At 37.7% G+C, this 16,501-nt stretch overlaps 1 protein-coding gene across 3 annotated transcripts in view; it reads right to left on the bottom strand.

Annotated features, from left to right (window-relative positions):
* Positions 1 to 16,437, bottom strand: part of CKMT1A (creatine kinase, mitochondrial 1A) — a 32,142-nt gene extending 15,705 nt beyond the window's left edge. Inside the window, exons 1-2 of one of the 3 annotated variants that reach the window (XM_072402501.1) lie at positions 16,354 to 16,437; positions 5,108 to 5,311 (exon numbers count right to left, since the gene is read on the bottom strand). In XM_072402501.1, the coding sequence (XP_072258602.1) occupies positions 5,108 to 5,259 (152 nt within the window). In that variant the 5' untranslated portion in view covers positions 5,260 to 5,311; positions 16,354 to 16,437. Of the gene's footprint in view, positions 1 to 5,107; positions 5,385 to 6,529; positions 6,647 to 16,353 lie in introns of those variants that run through there. The other 2 variants (XM_072402503.1, XM_072402500.1) reach the window with 2 other exon arrangements.
* Between the last annotated feature and the right edge of the window lie 64 nt (positions 16,438 to 16,501).

Here is a 16,501-nt window from a genome sequence, read left to right as displayed (position 1 = left end):
AATCACTGCAGTCTGATATGTGGAACCCTAAACTAGCCCTTGACTCCAAGCAAAAATGTCCAAAGCCCATGGTTAGCATAAATTGCACCCTGTAAAAAAACTTTCAATAACCAGATCTATGCCATTATCAAGTTGTAAGGTCCCTTAGACACCCTTAGACAATTCTTGCCTATGGATTGTCATTGTACAAAATACAGGGGAATTCTATGAACGTAAAGGATAACATAAATAAGGGTTGTGTTGTTGGTGCAAGCAAACAAAAGCATTCTACATATAGAAAAAGGCCCAATAGTGATTTAAGCTTCCAATTAGATAAATGTATACAGTGTGGAGAAACATGGAAAAAACCAGAAAAGGAAATATCTCTAAATGGACATTTATGTGGACCTAGCTCAGCCTTGTCTGCAGAATAGTGAATTAGCATTAATAAGTCAGCCCGCCTGCACAGTGTTATTCACTCAATTTACTGCTGAACTGCTGAGTAATTGCCAATATTATGTATTCTGCATGAAGAGCATGTAGAATAATGAACTCTGTTTAATTACATACTATAGCAATAATAAGAAACTGATCAGAAACTGACAACCTAGATAAGTTAGTAGAAGAACTAATGATTTCTAAATAGATCTTTTAGAGTCAGGGTATGTTCACACTAGAATTTGTACTAGAGGTTTTGACCAGTTTTCCAGTCCAAGCTGCTTGCAAAAACGGTTACCATTGGACGAAATAGGTCTGTTTATTATTCTTTCTTTGACAGTAAGTGACAAAATTTTTTGTACACTAAAAGCATTGTCCATAGACCTTAGACTTCAATGTGTGATGGTTGGAATTGATCAATAGTGTCAAAAGAGCATTGTGCAGAAAGTGTTGTGTGATGTTAGATTTTCAACCAACTACAAAATATTATATTGGAGCAATGGAAATCTAATGTCTAATTTCTGGATCCTGGTGGCTTTCTGTTTAGGCTCTAAATTATACAGCACAAGCGCCAGCCACCAGGGACACTGAAATTCCAGAAATCCATGCGCAGGGGTTACATCATCCAATGAATGAACAGAATAGCCATCTCAGTAGAAGCCTCTCCAGTGGTGAAGATGGAAACTCCCTAGGATGCAGTGATGGCAAGTCATGGACCTATCGCGGCAGGACGACTGAGTAAGTATGTGCCATAACCATATGCTGTGCATACTTGCTGATCATGGCAGAAGCTCACCACCCACTAATGAGTTTAGTTCCACTTTCTATGGAATTACAAATGGTTAAAAACCATGTTGCCAATTATTTTTCTTGGAAGGATTTTCCCTGAAGACACAACCAAACTATATTTGGGTTAGTAGACTGGGAAAAGAGTAATACCAGTTCAAAGGAATCAGACTTATTTATATTGAAATGTGGTACAACACTCTCTTTTTGGATGTGTGGACATAGATGGCAAATTAGGTACTCCATATTGCTTCCTGTGTCTTCAGAGAAAAGAAACAATCTATGGGATAAAGAAGTGATGCATAGCTAACCTTTTTCTGAAGGTTACAGATATATATCTGATGGAGAAGCAGTGGATTAGAAGTGAGATGAGGGAGCAAGAAGAAAGTGATTTGTAAAGAGAAAGGACTGTGGAGCAGACATCAGTACAGAAGCATTGAATGATCAGGAAGGATGTTTAGAAATGAATGGGCTTTAAAGTTTAAAGACGGTTTTAATGTTAGGAGAATATCAGTGAAAACCCAAGAGATGTATAGTTGTTCCACCCCACTGGACCTATCCATGGTATGGTATCCAACATAATTTAGGTCATCATATCCATCAACGAAAGAAGGTTTCACAATCCAAATCAAACCATATGCTATGGAAAGAAATAAACCATGCAGAACCAGAAAAATAAAACCTAATAAAGAATGTAGTATGGACAAATGCTCATACTACTAGTAGATAAAATGTTTTTGACCTTAATGCTATTAGTGGACTTAAAATTCATGTGTTCTACACTGAGCATCTCTAGATAGCAGTCATCCCATTATGTCTAGGGTTAGCCAAGTTTAGGCACTAATACTGTCAAATCCCTCATTGCACTCACCAGTTAATAAATGTAAGCGTTCCACTTATGAGATTAACAAAACTGGGTCATGTGGCACAAACTAGGCTCTTGTAGTGTAAATGAGGAAATTGCTTGTCTGGATGGCACAATAGACCTTCAGCGATACAATAGACAAGATTTATGTGAATGGATGGTTTACAGCTGCTGTACAGCAAAAGTTAGCCATACTCTATGGGATATCTTTATATAGCAGTGAATATGACATTCACCATTCTCTGATGGAGAAACAATCATAGCCATTGAAAACACATGGATCTAGAAGATTTTCCTCCAGAGACTTTTTGCAGAATGTCAGTTCCGTTGGTTTGAAAATAGACTCTGCATGAATAAAAACAAATTGGTTTCATAGTTTATATTCTTACATTTTTTTGGCTAGATTAAGTATGAATAGAAGCTTCATGAAAGTGCAGACAGGCTGGATTGATTTCAGATTTAGGACATTTTACTTGAGATAGTTTTGTCCTATTTACATAGAAAGACGTGTTAGCTCCATTGGATGAAAACCCCAGACTGATCAAATATCAACCATATTACAATCATGTTTTGGGCACAATGTTGATGGAATATTTTTTGGGGAAGGCAGTTTTTCTTGTGTCAACATAGTAAATATCATATTGAAATTTAAATTACTTTTAATGTCCTGATTGATATTTTAAGTAGATATAGTGGTGTAAATGTTATGTTAAAACAAATAGTGAACAATTGGTGGTACATAATGGACATATGGATGTAAATCAAGTACTTGCAGTCAGTTGCAGGGATAAGTTTAAATTGATCCTATTTATGATCATAACATAAATAAAAATATAATCCTAACACTGGGCATTCCAATTTAAATGCACAATACAATCCCTTTGTCAGACATTGGTTTATTTCATCTCATTTGCTTTGATGACCAGGAAAGAACAGTCCTACTTACTCCCTTTAAATATATGAAAAGCTTTACTACTTCCTTACTTCACTTCTCTTCATCTTAGTTAAGTTTATGGACTTTGGCCCTTGGTTGTCTTTGTCCATTGTCCTCAGGTTTTACTTTTAAAAAAATACTTATATTTATCTTTTTTTCTGCATATCCGTGCTTCTTAACTTCTCCTTCATTTCCCCATTCCAGCAGCACCTGTTTGTCCACACTCTGAATTAGCTTCTTGACAATAGTGGTCCATTTATGTGCAATGAGTGCCATAGTCACTTGCAGTCTCCCCTTTAACCATGTGTGACACAGTGACAATGCATGAACACAAATGTAAGACAAAGAATTGTGATTCTATACCATGTGCATAACTAAAACCATTGTGGCAGGATCAGCAGGTAATATTTAAAAAAAAAAAGTGTAAGTTTCAATAGATTGAAATTAGTGATTAGGTTTAAATCTACTTTAAGTTCAGGCATACACAGACTGTTTGAAATCAGTCTTTGATGCTTTTTAGTCATGCAGTGGATGCATTTGCATTGCATTGATATATGGGAAATAAAAGCTAAGGGCGAACTGTTATAATTCTGAAGTATATGTAAACCTCATTACTAAAATCACATATAATCTTTAACATTTGAATGTAATTTTTGTGCAGTATTTATAAATATAACATCTGGTCATCCAGCCATAAAAGTCCTTATTCAGGAACTTCCTGTCTTGTGCGCCAGCGTTGTCACCCTGTCCTGATGAAGAATGCAAATGGCAGATTTATTATACATTAGGGAAGCATGGTCCACTGCTGTCAACAACAGAACAGCTATGCTTATGGACAACAGGCTGCAAATAATTAGAAGACATCAGCATCACTGACATGCAACAAATAAGGAAACAAGCATTTTAATAAAACAAAATGTCAGTTGTTTACAATACATTTTATGGCAAATTAAATATCATGAAGTTATGGTTTACATCTACTTAAAGTGGTCTCTTATATGCTAGTCCTAAAAGATATATCAGATCCTAGGGGATGTTTTCCATGGAAATAAACAAAAGTGAATTATACAGAAATTAAAACAATTGTCATACAGTTTATAATCGTAGGTTTTGAGCTGGATTAAGCATGCAGAGAAGGTTTATGAAACTGCAGACATGCTGGGCAGATTCCAGATTTGCAGGGTGATTTACAAGGGATTGTATTGTAAGATTTACATAGGAAGACATGTTAGCTTGTAGCTGATCTGTGAGTGTGGATGACATTAAGGAACCTTGTTGACCTTGGTTCTAGTGACCCTGAATGGTAACTCTCCTTGTATACAAAGCAACACAACATTGTACAGTCCATACAAAAGATTGATATCTCCATCCTGCAGAGGTAGCAGAGCCTGTGCACTGCTACATGTAATGAACAAGGCAATGTCCCCAGGGCCTAAACTGATTACCAGCTGTACTCCAATGTTTTATGTCTTCTGCCACTAAAGGAATGCAAAGAGATACCTAAGAATAATGATAGTGCTTCAAAATTCCTCTAATACAGGTTTACTGTTTCAAAATCTGCTGAAACAATGTATCTTCTTTAAACCTCATCAGAAATCCTGGTTATATTATATGGATTATTAACTGGAGATGGTCACAAGGTGCAAAAAATAGCATTTTCATTCACGTTTATTTCCATGCTATGAATTGGAAAATTGTCAACTGTAAGGCGACTTTTTTCTGTTTTGCAAATCAAAAGCTTCATTTTTTAAGATGGATGTGCAATAATTATTCTTTTGATTTCCCTTCCCCCAGAGTTCTATTTCCATACCCCACCCCCACTTCAGTATTGTCCGATCACATAATAATGTACGAAATTGAATTTACCAATTAATTCTAAAGAAATCTATACATCAAAATATTATTGTATCTCAATTTCAATTAAAATAAATGCCTAATGATATTCTGTTGTATGAATTTACATTATAAATGCCTAATTTTTTCATTTGGGTACTCAATATTTGATTTGGGTGTCCAGTAATAAAGAACACAAAAATGCACCTTGCTGTATTATATGCAATATGGAGATATGTTCACATAATAAACCCAATATTTGTAAGGGTTACCTTGGTGGGTAAAGCCTCCTCCTTTGCTCTGCGCTAGCATTGAGTTTTTCTCTGGTGATAAGGTAACCAGCTGCGACTGACCCAGCTCCAACCATTGCCAGGAGCCCGGCTGATTTTTTGGATGATAGGACTCTGGAGAAGGTGCTAGCCATTTTGGTGATCCTGGAGCACTAGGAGAATGATGGAACGAGAGACCCAGTAGATCTGCAGAGAAACCAAAGACAAGGGAGGGGAGAGAGTGTGAGAGACTGTGTACAAGAGAGCGAAGGCTGTGGGGGAGGACGTGATATGAATAGAAACTACTCAACTAAACAGGAGATTACAGCAAGATCCAGTGAGTGCAGACCTGCAGGACAATGGCCCAATGACAATCCTGCCAGCCCTTTAATGCTCCCATCACAATGCAACACAATACAATGCAGACTGTGATGGGACATTTGAATTATGTTAATATCAGTATGTACACTGCAGGTATTTGAGTACAAACATTTTTTAAGGCTGCGATTACCAACAACTTAAACAGATAAAAACACATTAAATGATAAAAAGCCAGATAAATTTGGGTTATAGAAACTAATTAAAAATGTACAAGACAGAAAAATTATTACCAGTACCATTCAAAAATCATTACATTTAAGTATTTGTGATGTTTTGTGAAATCTGGTTGAAGTCGATAATTCTAATGGGGTTTTCTCTGACATATCTTCATCTACACTGTGCACTTTTTAAGTCCTTTCAACACAATAGCTGCCCCTTTGTAGAAAAGTACATTGTAAAGTTTGTAGAAAAGTACTTGTAGTTCAGTACATCTTATCTTTTATACTAATTTACAAATGAAGCACATTTAAAATCAAATATACAACACAATTTAATAATTATTTTTTGAAAATTATGATTACTGACTTAAAATAGCCATAGGTGACACTTTCAATATAAATATTTTAAGCACTTTTTTGTCGGCATGGGGGTTACCGGAGCTATAAAGAGGACATGCATTCAAAAGAAAAAATTATGTTTTTTTCCCTTATATTCTATGAGAAGTTGCACCAGTCTATTCTTGTTTTACAAGTCCTACCTAGGTCATTTTTTGACAATGTGTAAATAAGCTGATAAAGGATTCCTGATAACAGAGAAAACATGTGTTTGGTAAAATATGGGAAAAAGCAGCAGCTGTATGTATCTCCATGCTGAATTATAAATAACATAATAGGGGCTCCTGGTAGAGCTTGTGTCGAATGACAGCCATGTAGCAAGTACAGTATCTCTCTTATTTTTTTCTATCTATATGCACAGACAACAAATTCAGAACTAGTGCTGGACTTTCCCATTGATAAGGCTCTCATGCTCTACAAGGATAATGTGTCAAAGATCAGCACCAAAACAGATCTGAGACTTGCACTTCTCCTACATGTTATCTCTTACCTTGCTCCAGCCTGCAGTATTCTGAACTGTGGGACACAGGCGTTGCCAGGTCTTACCTGGTTTCTAGTATAGGTAATACACAGCCAGTCTCCACCCAGCCTGCCTACCAGTCCTCCTATTTAGCTGTACTCAGTTTTACACTCTGTGCCTATGCAATAGGTTTCCTAAGCCAAGGCTTCAATTTACATGTTCCAGTGTTCTTGTTTGCTGTCTCTTCTGGTCCTGACTTTGTCTTGACTCACCTGGATTGTTCACTTCCTGACCTGCCCTTGGCCTGTCTACAGTTAAGAATTGTCTATCATTCTGGTACCTCACTACAGCTTTTCTCCTTGTCAGCTGTTTTCTGCACAGGTGAATCTGAAGCTGGGAGTCGTCTGCAGCCAAATCCCTCACCCCTTTCTTTCCAAAGAATTTCTTGCCTCAAAAGAAGAATTACTCTATCGGGCATTCTAAGCTCCTAACATTGGAACTTAACCAGCCATCTTTTGCACCTCCAGTTTGCCTGGAGATTAAAACCATCACTCCCAACTGGACCACTTCTTACTTTTCCTGTTTTTGGACCCAAATATCCAGGGACTAAGGATTTTATCACCAATCTGCCTCATTCTAATAGATTTTATAACCAATCTGCCTAATTTCAATGGCTGCATGGTGATCAATGTGGTGGTGGACCTTCTCTGTCTTGTTACAAATTAACATGGAAATTAAACGTCCCTCCTAGCCTTCGTATCCCTGATTTCTTTCATGTGCCTGTCCTAAAGCCTCCTATTTTTAACCATTATTCCTATAAAAACCCTCTCCCTGCTCTTGTACGTGGGGATTCTAAGGAGGAGTTTGAGGTGGAATCTATTAGGGATTCTAGGCTGTTTTGAGGCAAATTAGAATACCTAGTTCATTGAAAGAGCTATGGTCCTAAAAAAAGATCTTGGGTTGCCCAGTCTGATTCCTATGTTCCTCAGTTGGCAAAGAACCTTCATCTACTGTTCCCCAGGAAAACCAGAGGGTTCCCTTAGGAGGGGCCAGGGGTAATGTAATCGATGAGCTGGAAAGCTGATCTGAGACTTGTGGTTCCCCTACATTTTGTCTCTTACCTGGCTCCAGCCTGCAGTATTCTGAGATGGGAGGCTTGGGGCATTGTTGGATCTCACCTGCTGGATAATATAACTTCTAGGTAACCAGTCTCCTTCCAGCATGTCTATCAGACCTCTCAGACTGTGCTCAATGTTAGACTCTGTGCTTGTGTAATAAGTTTTTTTAAGCCAAGGTTCAGTTAACGTTCACTGCCTGTCCTGACCAGATACAAATTGCCTATTTTTTTTGGTACCTCATTCTGGATTCCCTCCCAGTTTGCTGCTGTCTGCATGGGTGGGTTTGAGGGCCACAACCAGGGAGTAATCCGCAGCCAAATCTATCACCCCTTGCAGTGTGTTCCCTAGACCCTGTACCTCCGTTCTTACCTACTCCAAGTATGCACTCAGCACAGGGGGTCCACTTTGGAAAAAGTTATGTCATGTGATACCTTGTAAAATGTGACAGCTGTAGCTAAAATAAAGTCATCAAATCTTGATGTTTCTATAATAATTGAAACACACGCTCCTGAAAGATTTCCATGAGTGAATGTTTGAGGGATTGTTTGATTCTTATAACTAGCCCGAGTTGCAATAAGGCTGAAATACTTGATGAAAATGATTTGATATTTGGTGCCTGGTGAGAGCCTGGTTTTGCTAACAAATCAAGAAAACCTACTTTCTAGGGAGGGAAGCAACATATGTTCAGAGTGGAGTTTTTGTGGAGGTCCATTCTGGAAGGCAAGAGAGCTGATAAATACTATGTACAAAGCTGAATATTTCCCTGGTATATTTTGTAAGGAACAGGTGTAAAAAAAAATGGGTAAGTGTTAAATTTGTATGGCCACAAAAGCACTCTCATGCATGAACATATAAATAGGTTTAACAAAAAAAACTTCAACAATAAAAACATTGTTATGTGCTTTAGAGATTATACCTGTTAAATCACATCACAATTACTGTTTTTGAAATATTAGTGGCTGTAGAAACAATTTAGTCTGCATTTAATGCATTTGAAGAGGGAATGCACAGAATATTATTACAGATTATCTAGAATAGTAAAAATCTAGTGCAGGTTAGACTATTTCAGATTCTCTAACCCTCCTTTCAGAACCTTAGCTCTGGACAGCACCATTTGGCGCAGCAGCACAAAGCACTTGGCTACATATCAGGAATCTTCAATACTGCAGATAGCCAACAGCTGCAATACCACCCTTGAAAACCTTAATGAACACTCTGAAAGGCTGCTGTGTGTGTTCTTCATATATGCATATAGGAACTTATGATATACAGTTTATTATTTCATATTTATTAGAAAGTTTAAGTGTGTACTTGAGCAAAGCAAAATTAAAAAGTCTAAAATATTGCTAGTTTATTAGAGAACTATATCATGATAAGCAGTTTGGGGTAAAATATGTACAAGATTGTAAAGAGGAATGGTGTACATTATATAAAGCAAAATCATATGAAACATATAATTAAGTGCAGCAAATGGAATGTGGCAATGAGAGCATGTGACTCACAATATGGTATTCTAGAGCAGTGGTCGCCAATCTTCTCGGACCCATGGACCACTAAATTTACTGAACTGCGCATGCGCAGCTAGCCAGTTGTCATTCAAAGGGGAAGAAACTTCCCCCATAAAGACGTGGCTCTGGCCAGTGCGCCCTCCCAGCGGGGTTCTTCTACTGACCCCACTCGGGGGCGCACTGGCCAGAGCTGCGGACCGCAGGCTCAGGGAGGTGGGCAGGTTGTGTCTCAGAACAGAACCCATCCACTCTCCCATAGCAGGCTCAGACCTTTGATGGGGAAGTGGGCGGGTTCTGGCATCATGACGTCTTTATGGGGGAAGCAGTTATTCTAGAGCATGTGATTTTCAGCACTGCCTACAGCACACGGCTTAGTCGCTAGCACTCCTGTATTTACAGTGCTAGGTCACAGGTTCAAATCTTGGCCAGGACACTATCTGCAAGGAGTTTGTATGTTCTTCACGTGTTTGTGTTGGTTTCCTCCCACATCCCAAAAACATGCAGTTAGGTAATTGGCTTCTCTCAAACTTGGCTTTAGACTGTGGTAAGGACATATGGCTACGGTAGAGAAATTAGATTGAAAATATATAGTGTGTCATATGTCAGGGCTTTCACTTTGTGGAGGACAAAGAAGCCATCTGTACAGAGGTTCCTGACATCTCCTTTACCCTCTGAAAAATATCAGCAGATGACATATGCAGTTCTTACATTCCATTAAAGGTGTTCTGTAATATGACATATGTAGGGATTCCTTTGACAAACTGTTATAACTGTACATGTTATCAATAGACCTCAGCATTGGTTGGGATGACATGTGCAGATGGTATGTAACTGATCAGGATATTAATGAAAATATCTTTTACCTAATATAAAAGAAGAATATGGAGGAAGAAACTGACCTTTACTTACAGCTTCAGCCTGATACAAAAGATTATAAGTACTGTTTAATATAATAATATACTGTATATGTTTAATAGTTTAAGAGGAGTGACAAATAGTAAAATTGTACTCCAAATAAAATGCTTCCATTGGATATCTGATTTTTAGAAAATGACTTCCTCATTGTAATGGTTCCCCCTTCTACTTGAAACATACACAATCTGCCCACTGCCCCAGATGACTGATTGGCCTCTAAAGGCTGCACCTAGGGAAGAGGGGATGTCTTCAAAAGGAAAGAGCCTGTTGGGCAGAGAACCCCCCCCCCCCAAAAAAAAAAGACCAGGCTCATCTCTGTATGTGCCTGCATAGGTAACAAGGGACAGCAAGGACCAGTGAAGCAGCCATGAAGTATTTAAGGGGATTTTTAGTGTCAGAAGTGCAGCAGTGTGTAGAAGTAGGGGTGCTGATAAGCAAGGTGGCTTATAGTCAGGGATATGGTGTTAGGGGTGCTGGGTGTTAGAAAGATGTAGTGCTTGGGGTATAGAGTTGCAGTGCTAGAAGCAGGTAGGATAAAAATCAACAAGAAGAGAGGTACAGTGTTTAGGGTTTTTTTAATTATGGCAGCACACAGAGTGCTAAGGAACCTGAGATTTTCCTGAATGCGAATGTTGTCTACTTAAGCTGCATACACACTTGCAATTTTTGTCGTTGGAAAGGATCTTTCACGATCCTTTCCAACGACAAGGGACTGTACGATGCATGAACGGTGCTGTACATACAGAGGGGGAAAGCGACGGAGCGGCACCCTGCTGCGTGCTCTCCCCCTTCCCTTTCATTAGGATCGGTCGTCGTCCATTGTCCGTGGATCCGGCAGGTCGGTCGTTCGGACGATGGACAACACCGACTGTACACACGGCAGATTTTCGCCCGATATTTGGCCGATGCCGATTATCGGGCGATAAAAATCTGCCGTGTGTACGTAGCTTTAAGCAGTCAGGTAAACAGACTTCTCTGATTGAGCTCCACCCAATATGATGCAGACTTCACATTACTCCCTGATCTAAGATAAATGCAAATAGGTTTACTTAGCATGGCTAAGGGGGGGGGGGGGCATTAGGATTAAGGTAATTAAAGGTGTAGTTGGCATTTAAAATACCTAAAATTCTGTGACTTACAGTAATGTGATCATTAGTGCAATAGTAAGACAAGGCCCTCAATGCTCATGTACAGTAGCTATTAACAAACTTACACCACAGCAAACCACAATGTACATGCATAAAGGTAGCCACCTGTTTTGTTTTTTTCTTCAACACAGTACCTTGCATACAGTAGCAACATACAAGAAGCTAACAACTTATTGTGCAAATAAATGAGGTCAGCATGGTGGTTTCTAAATAGAAAGCAAACAAGTGCAAGCTAAACAAGTTAGTCTCTGCTTTATGATAAATAGCTGAAGAGTTTAAGAATATAGAAGACTCCTCTGGCTGCTGTGTCTAAAGTTTGGTAGGTTAACATTTACATGAATAATAGGACCGGAATGTCACCCCCACCTTCCTGATGAAGTGTTAAGAGCCAAACACAACAAAACCTCTTGGTTTGACTGTATTGTTTTATTTTAATTTTGTTAATAAAAAATAAAGAGAAGACAATTTTAAGCATATATTGGATGTATTTTAAAGTGTATGTACAGGTATTCTGTATGTTCTCAATATTGAAAAGGGGGGTGATGAATGTGGTTTTTCTACCACAGAATGTCAATGTTCAGTAACATATACAAACCACCAATGAAGTCAGTTCACATCACCATGCCCCAAGCTTGCCCCTGCACCCCATTTGTTCTGGTCAGGAGGACTGTATCAGGAGTTACAGTTGATAGGTCCAAAAGAATCACTTCCCACCCTAACTGCAACCATCCACCACCAACCTTCCGCCACTCCATACCCCACCCATCTCATCATCACCATACCAGAAACCTTCCCATCATTGCACCTTTATGTAACATCCTTTGCTCACCCTTGCAGCTGCTCCATCTTGCTCCCCCTTCACCACTCTTGCACATTATCTCCCAATTTTACCATTGCATCTGACTATCATTCTGCCCTCCCTTCCTTAACTACCTTTCTCACATGCCCCAACTTTCCGCCAATCCCCCTCTGCACCCACTGCCACTACACTGACTCATGCCACTGTACCAATGTTCCCCTGTGTTTGCCACCACTGCATTGATGCCACCTTCAGTATTCAGCCTGTTCAATGAACTGGCCCACGTTTTTTTTTTTATCTTAATAAAAAGTAGGAGACCACGATTATATAATAAATGGTATTCACATAGGGGCAATTGTTTGATTTGGTAGTAATTCATTTAATCTGATTCAGAACCAGTTACACAAATATTACATTTCTGATTTGTTGTTTTATTTAAGGGCCACAATGGGATCTGTGACAATGCTTCTCTGTCCTGTGCTGAAAATCATTAACTAACACAATTCTTTATTGTCTAGAGACTGAAGTAAGATAAGAACTTATTCACATACATGATTCTTCCTTTTACAGTGTTTATTGCTTTTAAGGCATTGCACACACTGATGACACACTGACACTATTTGGTGCACAATCCTCCCCCCTAATTCTGCTCCTGGCAGTCTATATGGTCTCTGGAAATGTACATTGTCATGAACATTGCAGCTTCTTGGAAGAATCCACTGCTGCCATTGTGATTGTTCACATTTTTCCTGCAACAATCAGTGCTGGACAAGTGTTTTCATGACTTTTATTACATACTTTTAGTGCAATCTAAAATGCTCAGCCATTTGTTTAATTGCTTTCAAAGTAAATAATGTTTTTTCTTGGTGACTTGTTTCTGTGACCTGTGCTGTTTCGTCTTTTGTTTTCAATAAGGACAAAGACAGCAATAAGCTGTTACCAAGTTGAATTAGGAATGGTTTGAACAATTGTGAACATTTATTGCTGTGCCCCCTTTTGTTTTCAATAAGGACAAAGACAGCAATAAGCTGTTACCAAGTTGAATTAGGAATGGTTTGAACAATTGTGAACATTTATTGCTGTGCCCCAGATGGGGAGATTCCTCTCATTTTGTATATGGCCAGTGAAAGAAGAGATTGGAAATGTCCTCCATGCGTACACAAAGAAATGAAGACCTAAAAGAGGGCAAAAAAGTTGTAAAAAAAAAAGCCCTGTTTTAGGAAAATCACTTTTGTATATTTCCCTTTCAGGAAAATTTTTGACTACACAAAGAAAGGGGGGAAATCTCCCTAAACAAGACACAGGAAGGAATCAAATCTGGCATGCTCGCTCGCTTTTTAGTGAGTTGGTTTTACTAGAAAAGCAGGGGATGTTTAGCAAATACCAATAAAAATACAATTTTTTGGTGTATTTCCACGTGAAAAGTGAATGTTAATGCAAACATAATACATGTGTGTTTCCATTTGAAACTTTGCAATTGCATAGGTAATACATGTGCACTAGAGCTACAAACCACACTGTGAGTAATGAGATTTGCTCACAGCTGCAGCCACAATGCAAATCTTAAAACAACAACTGCAAAGCCAAAAGCAATTTGCTGGTTTTAGAAACTGCTCCAATATCTGCCATGACCAAAGCCACAAACAGTTCACAACCTCTCCTATTCACTTAAATTGGGGAGGTTGGGATGACAGCAGCAGAACATCGCAGGTCTGAAATGGCACTTAGAACTGGCCAGAAATAGCAGATTATAAAACCTCTCAGTAAAAAGTCTGCTTTAAACACAAACATGATAATCAAACTTCATTCTCTGTATGCTCCAATTATTCCAGGGAGATAAGAAGTCATGAGATGGAATTACAACATATTGTGGACAAGCAGAGGTAATTGACTACAATGAAAGTTATCACTAAAAGGCACTAAAATAACTGTAACAATGATAAGATATTTGTTGTTCTGTACTTTGTTCTAGTTTAGAATTGCTACTTTTCCTATGAAGTGATTTTATACCATGGCATAAGTTAAAGTGTAGATGTCCTTATATTGTATAAATTTAGAAGTTTTCCATAGAAAGGGAAACCCTCTCTTAGACAGTCATTGCAGCAAATACCCTTATTTTCAATCTCAGTGATGGTGATCACCAGGAGTAAATCTCCCTAACTGGGACATGAACAGCAATAAAAAAAACTGAAAGAGGTTCTGACTAGTGCCTTCTCTAATAAATATAAAAAGTAATTATTTAATAAAATATAATAAACGCAATTCTGTCTATTGTCTTTTTTTCCCCTATTAATATCATACTGTCCCTGTATAACAGCCAGTAGCACTTAGTTACTGCTATTTTGATACAAAACTTTAAGCAAAAGTATTTTCCAGCATACTGGCACAATTCTTTTTTTCACAAAGTTATTATGTGCCGGTATATTTAGCTGCTCTCCACTTATATAAATGCATAATATAATATCAATAATTACAAAAACAGTGTCCTAAAATATCTTTACCTAATAATAGCAAGTAATAATAATATAGCGGATAACCGGCGTAAACTAATAACGGCATCATTTAAATTAACTTTGAAGCTCCATTAATAAAATATAAAACACAATAGCGAAATGCAAATTCTTAGATTTTCCTAAATTTCCTGCACATTAATGGATTGTAAAGGTCGACATTGTATATAGAACATTTGTAGCATGTAGGCTGATTTGCATCCCCATTCGCCTTCACATCTTGGTTACGTGCGCAAGCCACAACTGATATTGACTCGGAATTGGACCTTATTAAAGCACAATGACTTTCATTGAACTGTAACTGGTAATAGTTCCAACTGTACCACCTTTATCAGGAGACATTTCTGGTTTCTTGGTTTCATTAATAATTAACTCAGCACACCTTTATCTGGAACTTTCTCCAGTTAGATATCATTGAAGAGAACCATAAAAATTTTTTATAATTGATCCCCTCCCAAAAGGAAGAAAAAAAAAACTGTGCAACTTTTACTTGTAAAAAGTCTTAACTTTTGCATGCACAATATTGAGGATAGCCATTTAGTAATTATTATATACCTTGTGTGTCTATTTTCACTTACTGCTTTCTCCATACAACACTTAAGGCAATTTTGTGAGTATGTGGCAGTACATGTCGAGTATGTGGCAGTACATCTGTACTAGCGACATCTCTGCTTTGCATTTTTTACTGCAATAGGGGCAATAGGGAAGCCATAGCAAACACATAAGGGTGACAATGGCGGCATGTGAGTGTTATAACCCTACATATACTACCTGTGCTAAACAAATAGATAAAAAGAAATCACATTTGGCACTTAACATAGGAAATATGGACACTACATTAACCATAATTATTTGTGTGTGTGATACTTTTATTTTTATTATTATTAATATTATTATTATTATTAATAATAATAATAATAATACTAATAAGTAAAACACCTAAATATGATGTAGCAATGTACATTAAACAGTATGAACATTTTAGCATGATTTACACTAGTTGCATTTTATCATTTTACATATTACATTAACTATAGGCAGTATTGTTTTGCTATACATGATTTCAAGTGTCCCTAGGACTAACCAAACGTTAGTTTACAATTCATTACAATACAATAAATATACTGGTAGACTCACTCAAAACACACTCCATGTGTAAATTATAATGCATTATAAGACATTCAATAAGATTAAAAATTAAGCCAATCAAATTTCTCTACAATATGCACAATTGAGCATACATATTAAAGAAAATGCCCCATTGACAGAAAATCACATAATTCTCAGAATAGTATTAAAAAACAATGCTTTTCATAGGAAAAGACATGATCATTAAATCAGTTTGTTTGCCAACAATGCCTAGAGGTCCCTAAAAAAAAATTCAGATGATACAAGGAACATACACTTTTTAGATCCTAAATATGTAAAGCAAAGGGAAGATTTCCTTTGATCACTTGATTGTTGAGTTCAGTGGTAGTTCAGATTAAATGAAAGATGTTATTTCTGAGGGCTGCCTTGGTGAATATATATGGCAGTCCTACAAATATTCCTGTTGTACCCCAAACAATGGAGTGCCCGTTGTTAAAATTTTACCAAATTTAACCAATTTTAGCAAAATTGTACCATCACTGCTAATGCCAAACTTCAGATTGGGCCAAATACTACAACATTTATCTGTCTGTCCTGCCTTGCTATATGACTAGTGGTAAGTCCCAAGATTCGGCAAAAAATAACAAAAAGGTCACATGTTCATTCCACAAGTATTAAAATTAAGCAGCCAAAAAGGTGTCCTATTTTTTTCTTCCCCCCCTCAGTGTCTGCAAAAGGAATAAAGTGCATGTATTGATATGTTCTACCTGGTGCCAGTAATGTCTGGGTAGTGGTTCTCCTGTTCCAGCTGGCTCAGCTTGGTGCTATATACTCCAAGAACTCCCTTTATAAATAGATTGCCCGGTCCCTTCCTGTGTAAACTATAGGAGCACTTTATTCCCGCCCATTACACAC

This window comes from Pyxicephalus adspersus, chromosome 2 (assembly GCF_032062135.1).
Source record: "Pyxicephalus adspersus chromosome 2, UCB_Pads_2.0, whole genome shotgun sequence".
Lineage (NCBI taxonomy): Eukaryota > Metazoa > Chordata > Amphibia > Anura > Pyxicephalidae > Pyxicephalus > Pyxicephalus adspersus.
The sequence above is the reverse complement of the archived record's forward strand: the minus strand, read 5'-3'. Positions and strand labels throughout refer to the sequence as shown.